The sequence below is a fragment of the Photinus pyralis genome, unplaced genomic scaffold (assembly GCF_008802855.1).
Source record: "Photinus pyralis isolate 1611_PpyrPB1 unplaced genomic scaffold, Ppyr1.3 Ppyr1.4_LG2, whole genome shotgun sequence".
Taxonomy (NCBI): Eukaryota; Metazoa; Arthropoda; class Insecta; order Coleoptera; family Lampyridae; genus Photinus; species Photinus pyralis.
The window spans coordinates 11,906,564-11,927,709 of NW_022170403.1; the positions used below are offsets into that span (position 1 = coordinate 11,906,564).

Here is a 21,146-nt window from a genome sequence, read left to right on the forward strand (position 1 = left end):
GGTTGACGCCATCTATTAGTTATATTGCGATTTAAACGGCGAAAGAGAAAAGTCTTGTTTTTAGGTACGTCTTTCCGTACAATTTTTTGAAAATTTTCTTTTATACAAACCTTGTCCTGATAATGAGAAACACAACAAAAAAGAATTATCTAATTTGGTGCAGTTGTTCTGAAGTGATGCGCGTACATAAATTTCGGCGATTCATTTTTATATATTGCTGTGTTATTTTGTCTGGGATGCTACAGTACCAGACACTCTTGCACCATCATATATTCACTCCTCTTCCAAAGAAGCGGGTACAATTGCAAAACAAGCTGCTAAAAGAAAACTAAACAAATATAAGGACCTTGTCACAGATAATTACTTATTCGTTCCCTTTGCTGTCGAAACCCTTGGACCATGGTGTAATGAAGCAATATCATTTATTGAAGCTATAGGAGAGTTAATTAAACATAAAACCTACGACAATCGTTCAACGTTATTCTTAAAACAGAAAATTAGTATTGCAATTCAAAGAGGGAATGCAAGTTGCATTAGGTATGGGAACTTTCAACAATTCTTTCAGGCTAGAAGAAATTTTTTATTTACTTTAAATATTGTTATTGAAATTATTTGTGAAATGCGTTTTAAATTAAATTTTCATTAATTTTTGTCTGGTAGGACGAAATTTTGGGATTCTTAACTAGAATGGACAAGGGCTATTTCAAGTAACAAGCCGAGTTTGCGGCAGTTTTTGGAAGTTTAGTCCTTCAGAAAAGTGCGTCACTAAGGTGTGTCGGCGCCGACTTGAGTGTTGTTTTGTGTAAATTTTGAATTTTGTTTTTTTTTTGTGTGTAACGTATTGGGATTAGCAGTTTGGACATGTACCGAATGTAAGTAAGATTAAGTTTTAATTGTAGTTTTCTTTTCTTTGTAATAATTGTTCGTTTTCCTTGTTGTTTTGTTTTATTGTGTAACCATTAAAACTGAAATTTGTAATTCTCACATTAATTTCTGTTTTTGTCTTTCGAACGATTTCATTTCCTTTAATTTACTGTTTTCTTTGGATACTTTCCCACGGTCCATTTTATTTAATCAAAATTCTTAAGATCGATTTGGAATTTAAGGTAGGTATTTGGTCTAACCCACTATCTGAGAAAAGAGTCGAATTCCTCCTCTGTGCTGGGGAGAAGTTTTGTTCCGAGAAATATAAGGGTTTGAGCTAGCTAGGTTTTGTTAGGTGTTGTGTACGGTCTTTTTGGCCTACGGATCGGTATACACAGCAATATATAGATAAATGAAATTACCCATAAAGTACTTTTTTCTACTACTCAAAAAAACCTTCATTTTCGGATGAACTTCGAAGTATGATAAGTGCTAGATTTTGAAAGGTTAATTAATAGCTAGGTAATAAACGTTGCTCTTAGCAACGTGTCCGACAACGTCAACAGTGAAAAGAAGTATAAATTGTGCACAACTCTTGTGCAGATAAAGCGCATTTTTTTTTTTTTTGACATCACCAATGGATATATTTCTTGCAGACGTCTCAATTGCCCTTCGTGAGCGCCCTCTTCCGACAATCCGTTCTTGAGGTATAGGTAAGGGAATATACCCGATCACAATAAGAGGTCGAGGAGGAGGGCTATGGTTGGTAGAAATTACTTCCTTTCGTTAAGACCTTTCATTAGAGTGCCATGAAGGACAAAACTAATCCCCCCCCCCTCCCCCTCGACTCCATTCTTTGATAAGAGGACAGAAAGAAGGGCAGTAGTTGGTAGAAAAGGTTCCTTTCGTTGAGACCTTTAATTAGAATACAATGAGAGATAACATTAATTTTTAAGCGTAGCGTTCCTGGCCGCAAACGTTTAAAAGCAGAGCCACGAACTCTGCAAGTGCAACGTAATTCCTGCTTCGGCTGCACTTCAAGAAACAAAAAGCTCTCCATTTGCAGAACCAGGTCGCCTTGCCAGCTCGACCTCGCGCCACACTCCATCAGTCAGAAGACCTGCATCTGGGCTCACCCCAACGACAGAGCTCGCCGTGTGCAACTATAAATATACATATTCCATAAAACGCAACAGCATTTTATTTGGCGCCATCCGCTAAAGAATGTTTAGAGTTTTAATTCCCAAAGCCTAGGTATTAATACATAGGGGTGGTTCCTATTTTGTAGATCGCGGAATTTTATCCATTTCCACCTCTAAAATTAATTTGATTACATTTTCATAAGTCCTCGTGCAATGTAAAATAGCTTACGCACCACACTCATTTTTTCAATACTTATGATTGCTTTCAAAGGTGGAAGTCGATAAACTTCCAAGATTTCCAACATAAGATCCACTCTTATAAACATATATACTCATATAAATCCAAAAATATACTGCAAAAACTAAATTTTTTACCCCTTTTATTAGCATTGTAACCTATATGAGCAATTTTAAATGTGAATTCTGGATGACGTTTTCCCGCCTTCAAAATGCAAGCATTCTATTGGTTTAGAGTTACCAGACAACCTTTCTAATAAAACAACCTTGACCACACCCTGCGTTTCGTTGGTTGACGTCATAGAGAAGTAAAACCGTGTTGGAACTAGTTGCATGAAATAGATTCTGTTCCATATTTTGTTTCATGTTTAGATTTATTCTGCATCAGTTTCAAGGGTCTTTGCTTCTCTATGACGGCACACGAAACGAATTCCCCTTGCGGTTCCATTTTTTTTTGCATGTTATTAGTAACGTTAGGCGATGTTTTTTCAACTCGTAATTGAGGACAATGGGTTGTTATTATAGGGAAAACCTTTCGCCTTTTCTGTTTAGCGTTTTATGTTTCTTTAATGTGTGGCCCGCTTAATGTGTAGTCCGCCTAATGTGTGACCCACCTTAGATATTCAAAAACTTCTGCATAAAATTTACCCCGAAATGCTGCGAATCGTTTCCGGTGAATTGTACCTCTTCAAATCATAACTATTTTGAAGCAAATAGTTAACGACGAATTGTACCTACCCGACCCCATTTGGCATGATCACTCACTCTTGTGTCAAAACCATATAATCGCAACTGTCAATGTTAACAGTCATACACGATAATGTCAAATTCTACATTTTTGTAATTCATAACTTATTAATTTCTGTACTCGCTTTAAGCAATGGATTTTTAAAAATTATTTTTCTCGCACTTCAGAATGATGGACCAATGGGCCGAGGAGAATGAACCGACTAAACTACACGAATGGAACATCGTAGAGAAAGAGAAATCCATATCCAAGTCTATTGACAGTAATCAGAGCGATAGGAGGCAATCTTTTGGTGAACCAACAACGATCACATGGAGTATACATGATTTAATTAAATCCGCATGCTTGCTAGAAGTTCCCCCAAGGACTGTGACCTTTGATGATGAGCAGGAGATGAGGAGGGTCTACACTCTAATTTATGACACCTTCCGTTGTAAGTATTGACTTTTCGATTTCCGAAGTACGCGATGACTTCTTCTATTGTACCCTCCTAGTTACTTGTAAATGCCATATCCACAACATTCTTGTATGTACCTAATGTGCACTACCTTTAATTATTATGGCAAACCTTTAGTTTAAATTTCTGTAGATAAATAAAAACCCAGATGCTACCTACAGCATCTGACGGTGCGGGATGGGCTTAGAATCTTCTCCCTTTGAAGGAATCCTGGGAAATGGTTTGGCACGCTCGGATTAAGTGTCAACTTTTTCCGTTTTTTTAAAACTAATTTACTCTCCCTCTGATTTCAATAATGAACATGATTTTCATCCTTTTTTACAAAATTATAATCTTCAAATCTAATTTGAGAACGGCAAATCCTGAATAGTTGAATTACATTAAACTAGATTTCTTAGGGCAGTGGCGTATTAACCTACCTATAAACCGGCAAAGCCCGGGCTTAGAGCGCTGAAATTTCAGGGGCGCAAAAAAGGGGCGAACAAAACACTATCTAAACAACTTAAAAAGCAATCGTAAACGATTTACAAAAAGCGCATTTCCACTTCCATTCATTTCCCATTTGTAAGATGCAACTTCTGTTAAAATCGTAAATATCCGGCCACAAATATGAAAGATAGCGTTGCAAATGTGCAATCCATTTTTGACGTGCTACTTCAATTTCAGTTTATGAGAAGAATTTAATTTCAATGCTTTTCTAAATAAGAAAGTTGGAACTGCGCATGCGCAAATCTAAATTTTGAAACTAACGTTTGATTTTTCTTTATTCCAAGTGCCTATGTATCAAATTTCATTTAAATACTTTTACAAATAAAAAAGTTCGCAATTCGGTTTATAAATGGTCGACATGCGAAAAGGGCACTGTAAATTTTGAATCGATTCGACTCAACTTTTGGGATTGCGTATTATATGGCTAAAGCTATGCCCATATTGAATTTCATGCAATTCAGTTCATAACTAACGGAGATCTAAAAGCGATCGGACATTTCTAAACAAAGTTATCGTTCACACGGACAGATAGAGGAACAGGCAGACAAAGGAACAGACGGACAGATCAACAGACAGACGACAGACAGCAATACAAAATCATAAATGATCTCTAGGATCGTTAATAAACGGCAAAAGTGTACAATTATGGAACATGTGAAAAACGGTTTTTTGGTTTTTTTACAATAACTTTTTTAGCAATAAACGCAGAAAAAATTCCTTCCTTGGTGCAAGCCTCGACACCATAACGAACCAAATAGCGAAAAAAGTAGAACAATAGCTCTTAAGATAAAGAACTAGTAGCGTCTCAACGAACGAGCGGACGGACGGACGGACGGGCAGACGGACGAACGGACGGACAAAAGCGCATTTTTTAAGAATTAAAAAAAATGTGCTATTGTTTGCGTTTTGTCCGTCCTTCCGTCCGTCCGGACCCACTTCTACCGTTTTGAACTACTTCTAGGGGAATGGTCCTAGAGTCCTGGAATTTTTTGCAGTAGGTAGCTTATACCTTGAAGGTGTGCCAGACGGCCATTAAATTTCGCTGTCTAAAAGGGGGGCCCCCCCACGAATTATTTCCTGAGATGCTGTTTTTGAAAGTAAAACGTGCATAACTTTTACATACAACCAATTGGTCTCAGATTTTGCATACGCATGCCTTTAGTGGTGCCAAGTTAAACTTTAGAAAATGGGGTGAGGGGTAAACACATGTTCTACATTCTACCCTTGATGGTATTCTAATGAAAGGTCTCATCGAAATAAATTGGTTTGTACAACTATAACTTTCCCGTGCGATTCTTTTTCGAGATCAGTGAGCGACGGCGTTTGAGGAGGGGGTTAAAAATTAATTTTATCTCTCATTGTATTCTAATTAAAGGTCTCAACGAAAGGAACAGTTTTCTACAAACTACTGCCCTTCTTTTTGTCCTCTTATCAAAGTACGGGCAGAGGGGGGGAGTGGAACATGGTACTCTAATGAAAGGTCTCAACGAAAGGAATTAATTTATACTAACCATAGTCTTCCTCCTCGATCCCTTGTCGTGATCGGTTATAATTCCTTATATCTTAAGAGTGAATTGTCACAGGAAAGTACCTACAAAGGGCGATTGGGACGTTTGAAAGAAATATAACCATTGGGTATTTAAATAAAATTTGATACATAGCCACTTGGAATAAAACCAAATTTAATCCCAGTTTCAAAATTTCGTTTTGCGCATGCGCAGTGCCAACTTTCTGATTTATGGAGGGATTTAAATTAAATTTGATACATAGCCACTTGGAATAAAAGCAAATGCAACGCCATTTTCTAAATTTGATTTTGTGTAGGATGTGCAGTGCCAACTTTCTTATTTATGGAAGAAATTTCGTAGGGGTGTTTAAAAAAATGCGCTTTACCTGCACAAGGGTTGTGCAAAATTTTAAATATATGGGCAAATAAGCAATTTTGTGCGGTTAACTTCTGTATTAAAATAAATCGCTAATTATCACAAGTCCCTTTTGACATCTTCGTTAGTTGTGAACCGAATTGAATGAAATCAAATTGGGCTTAGTTTTATCCATATAAGACGCAATTCCGAAATTTGGGTTCAAGATTCAAAATTCACAGTGCCCTATGGCCATCTCGGTCATTTATGAACCGAATTGAATAAAATTCAAAGTGGGCATAGCTGTAGTCATATAATACGCAATTCCCAAATTGAAGTCTAATGGAATCAATATTCAAAGTGCCTTTTTGGCATCTCTTAGGACGCGCGAAAGTCTACTTGAGGGTCCGGAAATTGGAATGTCATTCGATTAGTCACATCGAGTGTTACCGAATCACATGCCACTTGGCGTTTCCAAGTTGCACAATATATTTTCATTTTTCATTTATTATTATTTACCACGTTACATATCTGGTAGATGTGTTTGTGGCACGTCAAGCATAACGTATAAAACTAACATACAAAGTAACATACAACATAAATATACATTATACGATACAATGATTTTACATTTAACATATATATAAATAATATTTTAGGTAGGTACATACATGTAAGCGTACAAAGTTTATAATATGTCTGTCGGTGATATTTGTGTGCTTAAAAATTCATTGACTGAATATTTAACGCTTTACTGGTAAGGAAACGCTTAACTTTGATTTTAAATTGTCTATTGTCGAGTTATATTCAAATGTTAGTGGTGTGTGCTGCAAGGTTTACCTTTTCGGCGATCATTGCTTTTGTCAATAACTACATCCATATAGACCGAAAAAATTTTATTCTTTAAAGTTGCTTAGAATGATCCAAAACGGCGACATTTGATGAAATTTTATCATGTCCAAAAAATTGTGATTGCAATAGCCACCTACCTCGAGTTAGAGCTAATAATAATAATCACAATGTTACGTATACCTCTTTCTTTTGGCTTTTGATCAAATCATTTTCGCTTCGTTGTACAATATGGTAAAATAAATCAATTTGTTGGATTCATTTTTTTCTGTTTATGCGTGCATAGAAAATATAAGTTCATAATTTTATTAGGTACGTTCGTCTAGTTTATTGCTGTTGTCGGAACCAATCACCGAAGATAACAAAATCAATTCGTCTTTTTATTACGTTCATTTCAACGACGTCAGTTTGTAACATTTTAGAGGGAAATCTTGACAGCTTTATTAGTCCTTACAACTTTTCATTTGTGTTTCAGATAAAGGAATTCTCAATCAGGCCTTAAACGATGTTTCCTTCTATCAATTATACAATAATGTGAGTTTCTATTCTTGTTTCCTCGTATTTCCATTTTAATTTGTAGATGCAACATTGCACCACAGCGATATGGTTGTTATTTTTTGATTTGTACCATCGAAGTTTTAAAAAACGAGATTCTACCGTTATCGAGCAAGCGACTGAACTACTTACTTCTATTGGCATCATCCACATTGAAAACGCTCTGTGGGAACAACGTATAAAACTGGCAGCGGCGATTGCAAAGTTACGTATCAAAAACAGCGCCCTTAGCTTAAATGATCTTCTACCGAAACACTTAAGGGACGAGAGGGTCTCCAATGGATTCGACCATAATGCTGTGACTTGTTGGATAAATCCCAATAAAATCAAGTGAGCACGTACTGATATCACCAGCTTAACTAACCGTTGCATGTTTCAGGAACGAAAATGAAGTGATCAGCGTTTTAGAAAAGGCCTTGTGTCTAAGGAGTATTGATTTTAATGCAAGTCTTTCACCAAATTCCTATAAATGGGATCAGTTGTGTCCAAATTTTCTCACTTTCCATCACTCTTTACGTTCAATTCTGGCTCGCAGTTACCTGGTACAAAAGCACAAACTAATTGTACAGGTATATTTTAAGATCGCTTTCGAGCACTTTAAAATAAGGTTCTTTTTGTGCGTACGCTACCTTTGCTGTCCATTCTTATAACGTTTACCTACCTGATGTTAAGGGCGCGCTATCAGTATTGTGTGTTGCCTATCTCACAATAGCTTTCTTATGGGAAACATGCCTAACGTAATTCATACCGTTTTTAAAAACTATACTTTTTTTTGGGAAATGTTTGTTGTTTCTTGTTCTTAAATGTATGTAAATTATGAGTGAACAGTTTATATTGCACTAAAACTCATAGCACATTCTCTGAAAGTGTATAAAGTAGACGTTCGATTGCAATGACAATCTTTTGTGTATAATTCAAAGGTCAAAGAAGTTTTTGAAATATAAATTGTTTCTCCAGATTCTTGAACATATAAGGAATAAAACGTGATGTAAAAATGGATAATATGTGGTTTCTAAAGCACAAACGGTATGAACTCCGTACACTTGAAGAATAACTCGTAAAACAATTATAGAAAAGAAATCTGTGCTCAGTGTAGTTCAACGTGTATCCACTAAGATGGCTACGGTATACTATTCTTACAAAGCGGGAAATTTAAAGTGGAGTACTTATTGGAATGTATTAATGTATCTATTTTTTAGCAGTATAACTTATTCCTTTATTGGCTTTGTTGGTTATTAATGCAGATAAAATGTATCCAGCAAAAAACCGTACCATAAGTAGGAATTACACTGGTTAACGTTACCTACATTCAAAATTTGGGTTAGGAAACTGGCAAAAGAAGTCTTTATAAACGTTGAGTTTAGGATCATGGGATTTTTCACTCTACGTTATAATTAATTAATATAAAAATTTCAGAGCTTACAACAAAAAGAGGTTATGTGGGATGGTGTTTCTGAATTGATAATACAGTGTTAATACTGCTTACGTTTACCAGACGAAGCGCTACTTATGGGCAAGAATACTCTCGCCCAAGTTGCTATCTAATAGCACTGTCGACTTGTACGATGGTATTTACACCTCGGAAGTGCTATCAGACAACTCTGCAAGAAATCAGTAACTGAAGATTATATATTTATTCGATAATAAATGTACACGTCACTTACAACTAAATTTAAGCACTATTAATAATAACGAAACCCCACCGATTGGATGCCATCTTGGTTCCCATAATTTGAATGAACTACATACTATCGGCATTGAATAATTCAATCGTTGAGTGAAGGATCTCAATGTTATCGGTATTATATCAAAATATGATTTCACACCCAAACAAATAACATTCAATTATGAGTTAGTATTGCTGACTTGCAAATCTGGTTTTCCTAAAAATATTGCGTGGATTGTCCTTTGTGATCATAAAGGCTGAGTATTCCTTAAGGCCGATTCACATTATTATCGGTCAGGTTACGGTCAGAACATGAACAGTACAGAAATACACAGTTACAATAATTGACCGCACCGTGTTCTGACCATGATGTGACCGATGGCCTTATATAAACGCACTGCAATGACATCGTTCGGTAAAATGATAATCGGAAAAAAATGTACTCTGTCGGAAGTCAATCTTCGGAAATGTGTACAGTCGAAGGATAGCCTAAAACAATCCATTAATAGAACTATATTAAAATAAAGATCCTCAACTTTACTTACCTAGGTAGGTACTGGTTTTTTTTGTTATTTTGCAGTTAATAGAAAATCAGGTAAACATAATCCATAACATAACCCAACTTTGAATGGCATTTCAGGAATTACAATTACTATAGGCACTGTTATTGGCATTCAATTGAATTACTGAACAAAACCGCATATTATGGTAAATAAGTATTTTTAGGTAGAATTTATTTCGCAAGATCACTAAATTCCCTTTTTAGAGTTAAGGCCGATTCTCACTTTCGTGCAAAGAACCTGCACGGCACATACTCGGCACGGGCAAAGTTTTTTGAGTTCAATTCACACTGCGACACGCTTGCCGCAGGTAAGCAGTTTCTACGCGAGTTTCAACTGTAAAAATGTTCGAAACTTTGACGTTAATTAAAATTGGTCTAATATTAGATGATGAAGAACAAGAAAGTACATATTGCAGAAAAAGAAAAATACGTTTTTGTGTACATAAAATGCATAAGAAGTATCTTTTAAGACCGAAATCATTTTCTTGGACACATTCAATCAGCATCTCATCTTGTTCCGCTGAAAAAGTGTTCCTTTGCTGACCCTTCAACCTTTCTTGTACTATGAAAAATGAACGAAAGTCGGTCACCTGCACAGATTGTATTCACACTTGTCGGAACGTGCACGGTACATGCCCGGCAAATATTGTTTCGGAAGAACGCTGCGTGCAAAGGCCGTAGCTTGCCGAGTCGTTGCTCGCATAGTGTGAATTACACCCCAAAAAATTCATAAGATTCAATAATATAGATATTTTGCCGAGTCGGTGCCTTGCCTGTGCCGAGTACGTGCCTTGCACGAAAGTGAGAATCGACCTTTACGGAACGATATTTACAGTTACAGGTGGTAACCAAAGATAAGCAAAATATTATTTTTAATTTTATCTCAAGACGAATGTATGCGAGTGTCAGCGACCTAACGAAGTACAAATAGGGATCGCGGATTCGGGATGGCAGCACAAAGCAACGAATATTTCAAAAATACTTCTTAGTTCACTTTTCTTACACCATGGCGTGCAAACGCACCCTTAAGGCGGCTAGGGACAGGCCATTCAAAATGTAAGCTGTGCCTACGCAAATAATTATATAGGCAACCAATCGTGCAATTCGACAAGTTTCACCAGGCATTAGCTACCTGCAAATGACCTCATCTTCCTACAATAAAACCAGATTCCAGACCCTCATTAGCGGCTATTCAACAAAAGTAACTGATTTATGGAATTTCAACTTTCTCCTGATGTTTTACAGTTTTACTAATACTGGAAACCTTTGAATATAGAATAGGAAATCAAAGCTGAAAGCTCTACATACCTATATAAAAATATTACTAATGTATTACTTTCTAAGATATCATTCCTACTTACTTCCTATATAGGGATTTACAATAATGACTTTTTGAGATTTGGACTTAGGTAATGAAGGGAACAATTTCCGAAACAAGAAAAACTGGTCTTCAATTTTTGTGGTTCATAGCACAAATTTATTTAAACAATTATCACATCCGATCAAACTACGGCCCCATAGATTTCTAAATTTATATGATAACGATTTTCACAGGTGCGCGGATGTAAGAATAGTACTTTTCTTCAATTAGATGAACAGTTTTCGATATTTCGCATGGCTTCCGCAATGTAGCCCGGTATTTACTGCGATTTCAACCTTCCCCCATTTATCAAATTATATGTATATCTGAATTCTGATCTAATTTACAACAAAATAAATGACTCATTTTTCATTACAAAAAATGTTTTAATAGATTTTCAGAAATTTTCCAATTCCAACACGACATTCGCCTGATGCTTTACGAAAATAGTTTATTTGGCTAGCCGTCAAACCTACAGTGGAATTATCAAAAGCATAGGTAGATTAAAAAATTATCAAAGTCCTCGTGTGGGATCGAAGAGAGATCAGCGCATTTTTGTGTGGCAGATCAGTATTGTATTAGCCACCATCAAAAAGATCTTATCGCAAGCTAACACATTCCCTTTGTCGGTACCCGCTTCCGACGTCCCGTTCACCCACAATTCGCATTTAGATGAATTTTGCTAAAAACTCTCCACAAAATAGTTTTCAATTTTTGGGGTACTTCTCATAGCTCTATTAGCGAGAAAGAGAGATCGCGATTCGAGCTTTCAGAAACAAAATTCGCAGAGGAAGATACCTTTTGGGCACCCTAAGTCAACTACCCCTCGCAGACGTGCGCCTTGTAAAATGAGGTTAATTTCGTACCCAGGAAAAAAACAAATTTTCGCCACGCAGTTATTGTGTCCGTTTACAAGATCTTTCCAACGGCACCAATTTGAAAACAATCTGAAAACTGATAGTGGAGTAAAAACTTCAAACTCGAATTGCGGATGAGCGAGACGCCGGAAGTGGGTACCGAGAAAGGGAATGTGGTGGTCCCCGCCAAGATCTTACTGATGGTGGAGGTGGAGTAAAACTTCAATCGCAAATTGGGGATGCACGGGACGTCGGACGCGAGTACCGACGAAGGGAATGTGGTAGCTTCGACAAGATCTCACACGAGGACTTTGACGTTTTTTTACTAACGACATGCTGAAATAAAAAATTATCACTTGTAATACTACTAGTGCTTGCTATTTCCGGAAACTTTTCGAGCTCACAAATAGGTATTTGAACTTTCGCAAAATATTCGTGAGCATGAAAAAAATTCTATTCAAGCTCTGTGGTATTCGGTAAGAAAATTTCACACCATAGTGACCCTCAACGAAAAAGTGACGTTTTATGTCAAAACATTATTACCTTTTTACGTCAAAAAATTGACGATAAATTCCTTGGTTGCCATGGAAATGTGACACGAAATCCGCATTTTATTGGTCGACAAAATTGCTGGTTGAAATTCTCGTTGAGATTTGTCACTTAAAGTATGTAAGACACAAGATTATCAATTTTTGTATGAACAGTTTTTTAACAGAACTGCTAGATTCAAGAAGGTGCCGACAACAAACAATTCGTTATGTTTATCTATAATCGTCCAAATTGTACATAATTTTTATGTAATCGATATTATTAAATTGCTTTTTGATAAGTAGGTAACAATACACCTACATCAAATGTATGAAACGGGTCTAAAAAATTAAAACGTTGTTACTCCTGAATATTACATTTATTGACGTACAATATTTTTTTAATTATCGGTCAATTATCGTTGGTACTAATAGACGAATAAATGGAAGGCATTGAGATTCTTTTGTTACTGGTCTAATAGGGTCATAAACCAGTGCATGTGCTTGTTTAGTTTACAGTGCCCAGAAAGTATGCCCACGAGTAACCTCAGGTTCTTCCTTGATAGCCCTGTACAAAAACGCGCCAAGCTACGAGGACCATCTCGTAGCTTGGCGCGTTTTTGTACAGGGCTATCAAGGAAGAACCTGAGGTTACTCGTGGGCATTCTTTCTGGGCACTGTAAACTAAACAAGCACATGCACTGCATGGGTTTGGTGGAATCACCATCTTGTAGAGGATGTTACACAGACGACGAGACGGCATACCACATACTCTGTGAATGTCCCGCTCTAGTCCAACTGAGACGATCCATGTTGGGGGAATCCTGGCCGGACATGGCTACGATTAGAGCCGCCTCCCCTTCCAGCGTCCTAAGGTTCATCTCACGTGTGGGATGGCTTGAGTGATGCTGAGGGGTCGGGCGACCCTAGTCAGGGAGGTAGTACAAAGGGCCCGAATTTGAGGCCTAAGTACGCGTGGACACTGTTCACCCTCCTATCGTAATCCAGAATCCAGAGGGTCATAAACCATTGTATATAAGTATAATGGTCATTAGGTGTTAATATTTTCCAGGTAAAAGTGCTACCTGAGTTGCCTATCGTCATTGTATGGAAGGTATTGCATTTCTTCCGTCGCTATATTTTATATAAACTTTTGAGTAAAAATTACGTTTTATTTCATAATTTGAAGCAGTTCGTAATATATTTTTTTAATCCACTTAGTTACTAAATAAATTGTGCGCATTTACTTTTTAAATATTTTTTTTACTAAGGCCAGTATTCGCGTTCTTAGTAAATTCAATATTATCATTTATACACGACTTAAATAATTTTATCAAAAAAATAAATCGCTACATTGAATGACTTTCTATATCTCTATCAATTTCCGATAAGACCTCTAGTTAGAATTAATATTTGGGCTTCAAAAATTACTCAAAAGTTTTGACTTTATTGCAAATTTCAGTGACTCTATCCCTAGCCCCCTTAATAATTGCGACAAAAGTTTTTAACCGTCGTCACTGCGAATATTACTAAGGGCGGCGATAGATAGGTATATTTATAAATATCTCCAATTTTATATTTGTGTCTGTGCATCCGCTGTTGGGCTACGTGTATTTTGGCCAAGAGAGCTACTAAAACCTAATATCACAGATTTAAATATACTAAATCTGTGCTAATATTTACGTATAACACATTGTCTCGTTGCTTTGTTGCGTTTCTATCAAGACGCGTAAGTCGTCATTTACACACCTATTTTGTTTGGAAACGTCGAGAAACATTACTCAAATGCCATGAACTAATGGCTTTCACATGCATTTCAATCAAAGCAGTTCAATTTTTATTTATAAGTTTTGCCCAAAACTATAGTCATCAAATGAGCTGGAAATTGGCATACAAGCATCTAAGGAATACAGCAGCAATTTTGGTCTTAAATGGTCATGATGGTTTTACCCAAAAGCTGTCAAAATCGTTACTCATGCAACAATTATTATGCAAACGCCCAATATCTGATAAATGAATTTGAAATGTGCAAAATTCATTTATTTTGTATTTGCTTCGGATGTTTTAAATAATCTAACCACGCTATCAAAATTTTATTTTATGGGTATTTCTGTAATGTCTAAATGGACGTTTTTTGCAAGTTTTGATTTTTAGCGCATTTTTGCAAATTTATTTGTTAAAAGTAGCTTTTAATCTCACTTTGGCTGGCTGGCTGGCTGGCAGCAAATGTGGGCAAGTAGAAGAACTCTTGTAGAAAGGCAACGGGTGTACGTGTATCTACAGGGCCGTGAAATTTGTCAACCTTAGGGACATGGCTACATGATGTGGGGTTGGCGACATCTGGGCGTCATCCTCGAGCGTAGTATACTAACGTGAAAGTTTTTCAGTTTTTTCCTATCTTCTACTACAGTTTTGGTCCGATTCTTTTCAAATTGGTGTCGTCGGAAAGATGTTGTAAACGCGCACAACTCCTGCGTGGCGGAATTTTGTTTTTTGTCCTAGGGGCGAAATTAACGATCTTTTGCGAGGCGCGCGCGCGCGTCTTCGAGAAGTAGTCAACTTCGGGCGCCTTTTACCTTCCGTTGCGAACTCACGCGGTTTAACGTTTCGTAAATCTCGAATCGCTGTCTCTCTTTCTCGTGTCGCCAATAGAAGTGAATTGCGAGTGAACGGGACGTCGGAAGTGGGTACCGTAAAAGGGAATGTGGTAGCCCGCGACACGATCTCACTGATGGTGGAGTCAAATCTTCAATCGCGAATTACGGGTGAACGGGACGTCGGAAGGGGGTACCGTCAAAGGAAATGTGGTAGCCCCCGACACGATCTTCCTGATGGTGGAGTCAAATCTTCAAACGCGAATTGCGGGTGAACCGAACGTCGGAAGGGGGTACCGTCAAAGGAAATGTGGTAGCCCCCGACACGATCTTCCTGATGGTGGAGTCAAATCTTCAAACGCGAATTGCGGGTGAACCGAACGTCGGAAGTGGGTACCGTCAAAGGGAATGTGGTAGCCCCCGACACGATCTTCCTGATGGTGGAGTCGAATCTTCAAACACGAATTGCGGGTAAACGGGACGTCGGAAGGGGGTACCGTCAAAGGGAATGTGGTAGCCCCCGACACGATCTTACTGATGGTGGAGTCAAAACTTTAAAAGCGAATTGCGGGTGCACGCGGAAAGTGGGAAGCGGTTAGTGAATGTAGTAGCCTTTGACAAGATCTGTTATTGATGGTTGAGTCGAAAGTGGCTAATAGAATACTGATCTGCCACACAAAAATGCGCTGAAGTCCCTTCGATCTCAAACGCGGACTTTGATAATTTTTTTTATTATTAAGGACCATCCTAAAATATTGTTCTTGTATATAGTTCCAATGGATTCCCAAATTGTTTCACTTATTACATAAACCGTCGTTTTAGATCCATTGCTGAAGAGAAAAGAAGGACTTTCCATTGAAAAAAATTAAGTTTGTACATTTCCAAAATTGGGTACCCTGACATGTATTTTGAGTATACATTTTTAGTGCACCTTTACTTTCAAAAAATAAAAAGTGCAGTTTTGCACTCTTGATGTTTATCTGTCTGTCTGTCTGAGTCGCAAAGGTAATCACGAGGGTAATCACTTAAGTAAATGTTGAGCTTAATGAGCTGATTTAATTATACATTGTGCATTTTCCAAAAATGCTGATGAAACTCACATAATTGAAAAACCCGTCGGTTTAGATGTCATGCCATATCTACTCCAAATTTAGGGAGATCTACAAAAATTAATAAAAATTCGTTAAGCCACTTGCAAGGTAGAGGCGAAGAGTGCACTCTCAAATTTGTTTTTTTTCAATTTTAATAGCCCTTAGGGACATTAAACATGAAATAATTTTTCACATCTGATCGAATGACACCAATACCAAGTCTGTAAGTGGTGTAGTTCTAGTTCCGGAACCTTTGTGACTCAGACAGACATACAGACAGACAGATAAGGAGCGTAAAAGTTCACATTTTATTTTTCTTAAGTAAAAGTGCGGTTAAGTTGACCTCCTGTAATTTATAGCAGGGTGCTTTTTTTTAATATATTGGTGTGAGTATTCTAATAAGCGATAGCTTCGTGCGTTTACGTTAGCGTCTCTATGCGACGACCGTAAAATAATCTAATATGATAAAGCGTAAACATTCAAGGTGAGAGCGACCAACGCCGCGTTAAATCTCAATGTGTGAAGCTTCTACTATCAAACGTCAATCGCGATGCGACGCGACGGTCGGAGCTCCCGCTCTGAACAGTCGGATCACCAAATTTTCGAGTGACTGTGTTTCAACTCCAAATCAAAGTAGCCATTCATTATACGAGACCTAGGATTTTATATAGAATGTTCTGCACTTTTCAATTTTTCGAATCAATCATTTTACATCAGCGTAGTGGATCAATTAATACTTCGGGTTTGGACGGCCATGGAACACCATTATATTCTTGAATAGATAAGGTAACCAGATTTTTGTATTCAAAATAGGAATAAATCAATTCCTTTAAGGGAATCGGATTTTAAATATTAGTAAAGAAGACGATTGGCCCATTCACTTTAACCGGTTTGAAAAAAAACTAAAAGTATATCCAATTGTATATAATTATACTTGATTTTAGTGTAGAATTAACATTTATTTTGTTATTATTACAAAGGATGTACTAGAAGGAAGAATTTAGTTGTTTTAATATAGTTATGTGAATCTTACTAAATTTAGATTTTTTTGTTTTTATTTGCAATCAAGTGGTCTGAAGCAGAAGTGCGCCAATTTATTTCTATTTGTTTAAAATATCCGTTAAATTGAGCTATCCGACGGCAATAACTTTTTTTGCAATCCAACCAGCAGATATATCTTGTCCAGAACTTTTCGAGTTTTCCTATAACTTGCTTTCTAGATATCAGAATTTGAAGTTTTGAGCCCATCGACTCATAAACTCGCTCAAGCTTAAGTTTTCGGTAAACTTTTTACGCGTACTAGTTTACGTATCTGATGTATTAAGTCATTTATTCTCTTGACGACTGTATATACGATCCTTTGCAATTACGATGATAGCCCGCGTCGCGTCATCTATCGTGGCGATGCAACCAAACCACATCTCCGAGTTGATGACCACCAGCTTAAGCCTTAGGCTAACTCCATATTGTGGCCATAAGCTTCTTGTCCTTTAGCTGAAATATTCATGAAATGATAATACTACCTTTGAAATTGTCTATCCCCCTTCACTCGATTTTATAGTGACCTAGTGTACCTAAATTTCAAAAAAATGCGACTTTTAAGGTAAAGGAGATACCTACGTTAATCAAAACTGAGCGCAGTGAATACAAATTCACGTTTTTAAATATCTTGGACGTTAAAAATGTATGGCATTGCTCTTTCATAATTTAGTTCCGTATTTATAAGTGCCTGAAACAGATTTAAAATAGAAAGGTTCTTGCTGTTCCTCACGTTAGGTATATAAACGTGTGTTTTGTCTAGGACAGATCGTTTTGCCTTGGACCCGCTACTTTTGGGAAAGTTGTAAGCGAATTGGAACTTACTGGAACTGTAATACAAAGTCACGTTAATTCTCCTCGGACAACGGCATACCTTGCAATGCTTTTATCTAAAAATGCAAAAATTAATAATTTGCTTGTTTTTGGAGCAGGATCGAGGTAATCATTCTAAAAGCCATATAGGTTCATACCTTGTAAACCGACGCTTTTTCAGAAAAGAGGAATATGGCAATTACTTGCAGGAAATCGGCATTAAGAACGTGCTAATTTATTCCGAACGACTAACTGACATACCACCTGAATCTACCTTTTTAGAGAAAGTAATTGCCGTTTTTGCAACACCACCAAATAGTTATTCAGCAATCAGCGACCCTATCGATTTGGTTATATTATTAATTTTTAGTAATTACACATTAATGACAATTCAAATATAGGTCTGCAGTCGAGGTGGCGATCTTGCAATGTTAGAAATTCTAACTGAATCGGAAATTACAGAGGAGGGTAAGCAAAGAGTCGCATCCATTCTAGAAGAGCAAAGAAGAACGTTAAAATACGCCATGTCGCGACCGCAAGTAAGAAGTAAACGTCTTAGGTTTTTACTCATCATTAGCATTTTTCAGATTCAACTAGTATTGTACGAGACGCATTCTGAACTTGATGTTGAAAACGATGAAATGGTTAAAAAATCTATGAAAGAAATCAATAAACTCACAACGTTAAAGCACGCGGCGCTGCAAGGAAAATTAAAAATCGACCCTTCCTACACTGATCTGCTGATGCAGGTATGTGAAAGAAACGTAGATACCACTTAATGGTTACCCATACTGTTAGGAAATAAATAATAACGAAGCGCTGAAACTTGAAATTTTCCCTTCAGAAGATAGTTTACCAAGCGGTACATCCAAAAGGCCATCGATTATTTCTAAAGCATCCGCCGAAGTGTTCGAAGACTTTGAAAAGGTGTACGAAGACGTTGTGGTATGTGATGTGGATAAACTTGTTTTTGCTATTGACCTAACAATTTAGGTGCCTAACTGTGATATATTTGACAAACCAAGCCTCCCAAGTCTTTCATCAGACGTCGATGTATTTATCGATCCAGCTAACGAAGGCTGCTATCTTGCATTAATTCAAAGAAAGGTAGGTAAATCCATTTTATTCAAGGCGATAGGCGCGTTCGTAACATGTGAAACTCGTATGAATGTCAGTAGTAATATGTAGAACCTAGAGACTTGCTGTAAAACCCCTAAACATTTGTAAAATAAGATTAGTCCCATTCATACTTGAAGCACCTGGATATAGCATTTACTGACATCTTGACTACCTTAGTGTGGTGTCACACTATGCGTTTTTACCGCTCCTGCTAAAACGCTCCTGTTTGGCGGGATGATAATATCACACGTTATAAAATGGTACCAGTGCCAGTCACATATATGCGGTTTCGCCGCACCAACAGGATGCAACCGCATCATATGCTGTCAAACCGCAACCGTTTTAGCAGGAGCGGTAAAAACGCATAGTGCGACACCACACTTAGATCGCTTTTACACAGTGATACGGGATACTGTCACAGACTCGGGGTCACAGATAACCAACGATACAGCTGCCCGCAAAGCCGCAGACTGGTATCTCGGACACACTTGTAATGCTACGTTTCCACGCTTCCGTTCAAAGCGACATTCAACGGGCACGATCACGAGCACGAGCATGTAAATGGGTTGCTCGCATCTGCCCGCCTCTGTTTGCCTGCTTTTGCTTGTGCTCGTCACCGATCCGAACTAGTGTCGGTTTTTCGACAAAGATCAAAGGGTGAATCTGTTTGCGCTCGTGTACCTGTTTACATGCGTGGGCGGGCTTGGTGCGATTTCTATAAATTTTTATCATCCACCACCTTCTCCGAGCTCTTCGTCTCTTTTCAATTCGTTGTTGTTGTTTTTTCCAATAAAAGTACGTATTTCAAACCGAACGGAACAGCTTCAATAACATCTACGTCCGCCATGTTTGGTTGTGAGCTTGTTCTGAGTTGTGCTCGGATGCGTGTAAACAGCTCGCTTTGTACGCGGTGATTCGCCGAGCAGCTTACCGAGATGCTTGCCAAGCTGCTTGCCGCGTGTGGAAACATAGCATTACATTGCGTGTTAGGAGCCATTCACACACGCATACTTCTCGCAGACAATATCGGCGACTAAATTTTATTCTCTCGCTAGCCCCAGTCGCCCAGAGATTTTGCCACTTTGAGTATTTCACATGAATTCTAACGACACACTGTATCTCGGGTACATGCAATATCGCCGTGTAAAAGAGCTCCTATTTGGAATGATCAATTGCTCACATTGTAAATTGTAATAACTAATAACAGACGACCAATATAAGTTCTGGATCAGATCGTTTGTATTTGGAAGTTGTTACAAAAATTTGTATAATCTTACTAAATAAATTTAAGGGTCTAAGAATGATGTAACGTAAATTTAATTACGTGCTTTATATATTAAAACTTATCACCCACAATTACTTATTAGTTATTACTTCGACGTTGTAATTCGAACTAAGACTAACTGAAACGCTATTCGATTTTCTTATATAGCTAACCACCCCTTTCTCGATAGTTGCCGAACGCTTTCGAGTTTTTTCTGAAATGTTCTCGAACAAACACGTCATATTTCTGGGAAATATTACGTCACATTCGCCTTTGTTCTTTATCGCCGATGACTAATCTTTCCTGGCGCCTTCATATGTTTATCGAGATTTCTGGAATATTCGTTACACTGATCCCATCTTAAAACTGTTGCATCTCACAACGCTAACTGGAGGGCGGTACTTACCAATCGGTTGCGGGGTTTCTCTGGGGTTAAAGCAACAGACCAATATTTACACTCAGATTCCTTGGAATACCACCTCCAGCATATTCCACACGAGACACGATGCACCAGTCCCACCTGTCAAGGCTACATTCGATCTTCGGCATTGTCACCATTGTAACCCCATATGTATGTAGGTACGAATCTGTAGTTGCCGTTTCAAGTGCAGTAACGCAGTGACGGATTAAAGGGGGGGGGGGCCGCCCCCACCGTGAGGCAGAAAAAATGACACAAAAATGCGTACCTAATTCAGCGGAGTTGGTCAGTAAGTTATTTTGCAGGTTTCAACCAGTGTTTTTCGAGTTCAAGAAGTACTTACCTACTCTTCTGCGTTTACCACTTTTTTTAACAAGACAATATTTTATTTTCACCAAAAATGTACCTTGCTCATTCAATTTTAGTATGAGTTTCTAATAAATGTTCTTTTAAATAAATGAAACGAAAAAAATGTTTAAAATATGCACATTTAACTTATATAAAGGGCTTTAGGTAGTAATTATGTAGTATTGATTCATAATTGATTTTATGTCTTACTAACCTATCATAGCACATTTTATATCTGTGATACGCGGGCATAAAGTACCACTTTATGCCCTAGGGCATTAAGTAT

The 21,146-nt window shown here is 37.6% G+C and overlaps 1 protein-coding gene across 7 annotated transcripts in view; it reads left to right on the forward strand.

The window, feature by feature from the left end:
- The window catches only part of LOC116163608, a 31,407-nt gene that overhangs the window by 7,953 nt on the left and 2,308 nt on the right, over positions 1 to 21,146 (forward strand). For 5 of the 7 annotated variants that reach the window (XR_004143778.1, XM_031477625.1, XM_031477628.1 and 2 more), the window contains exons 2-11: positions 3,159 to 3,424; positions 7,124 to 7,182; positions 7,229 to 7,533; positions 7,583 to 7,772; positions 17,662 to 17,837; positions 17,893 to 18,061; positions 18,113 to 18,250; positions 18,299 to 18,460; positions 18,510 to 18,656; positions 18,705 to 18,818. Coding sequence is in view for 6 of the 7 variants with exons in the window: in XM_031477625.1 (XP_031333485.1) it covers positions 3,159 to 3,424; positions 7,124 to 7,182; positions 7,229 to 7,533; positions 7,583 to 7,772; positions 17,662 to 17,837; positions 17,893 to 18,061; positions 18,113 to 18,250; positions 18,299 to 18,460; positions 18,510 to 18,656; positions 18,705 to 18,818 (1,726 nt within the window). In the remaining variant the exon portion in view is untranslated. The remainder of the gene's footprint in view (positions 1 to 3,158; positions 3,425 to 7,123; positions 7,183 to 7,228; positions 7,534 to 7,582; positions 7,773 to 17,661; positions 17,838 to 17,892; positions 18,062 to 18,112; positions 18,251 to 18,298; positions 18,461 to 18,509; positions 18,657 to 18,704; positions 18,819 to 21,146) is intronic. The other 2 variants (XM_031477630.1, XM_031477629.1) reach the window with 1 other exon arrangement.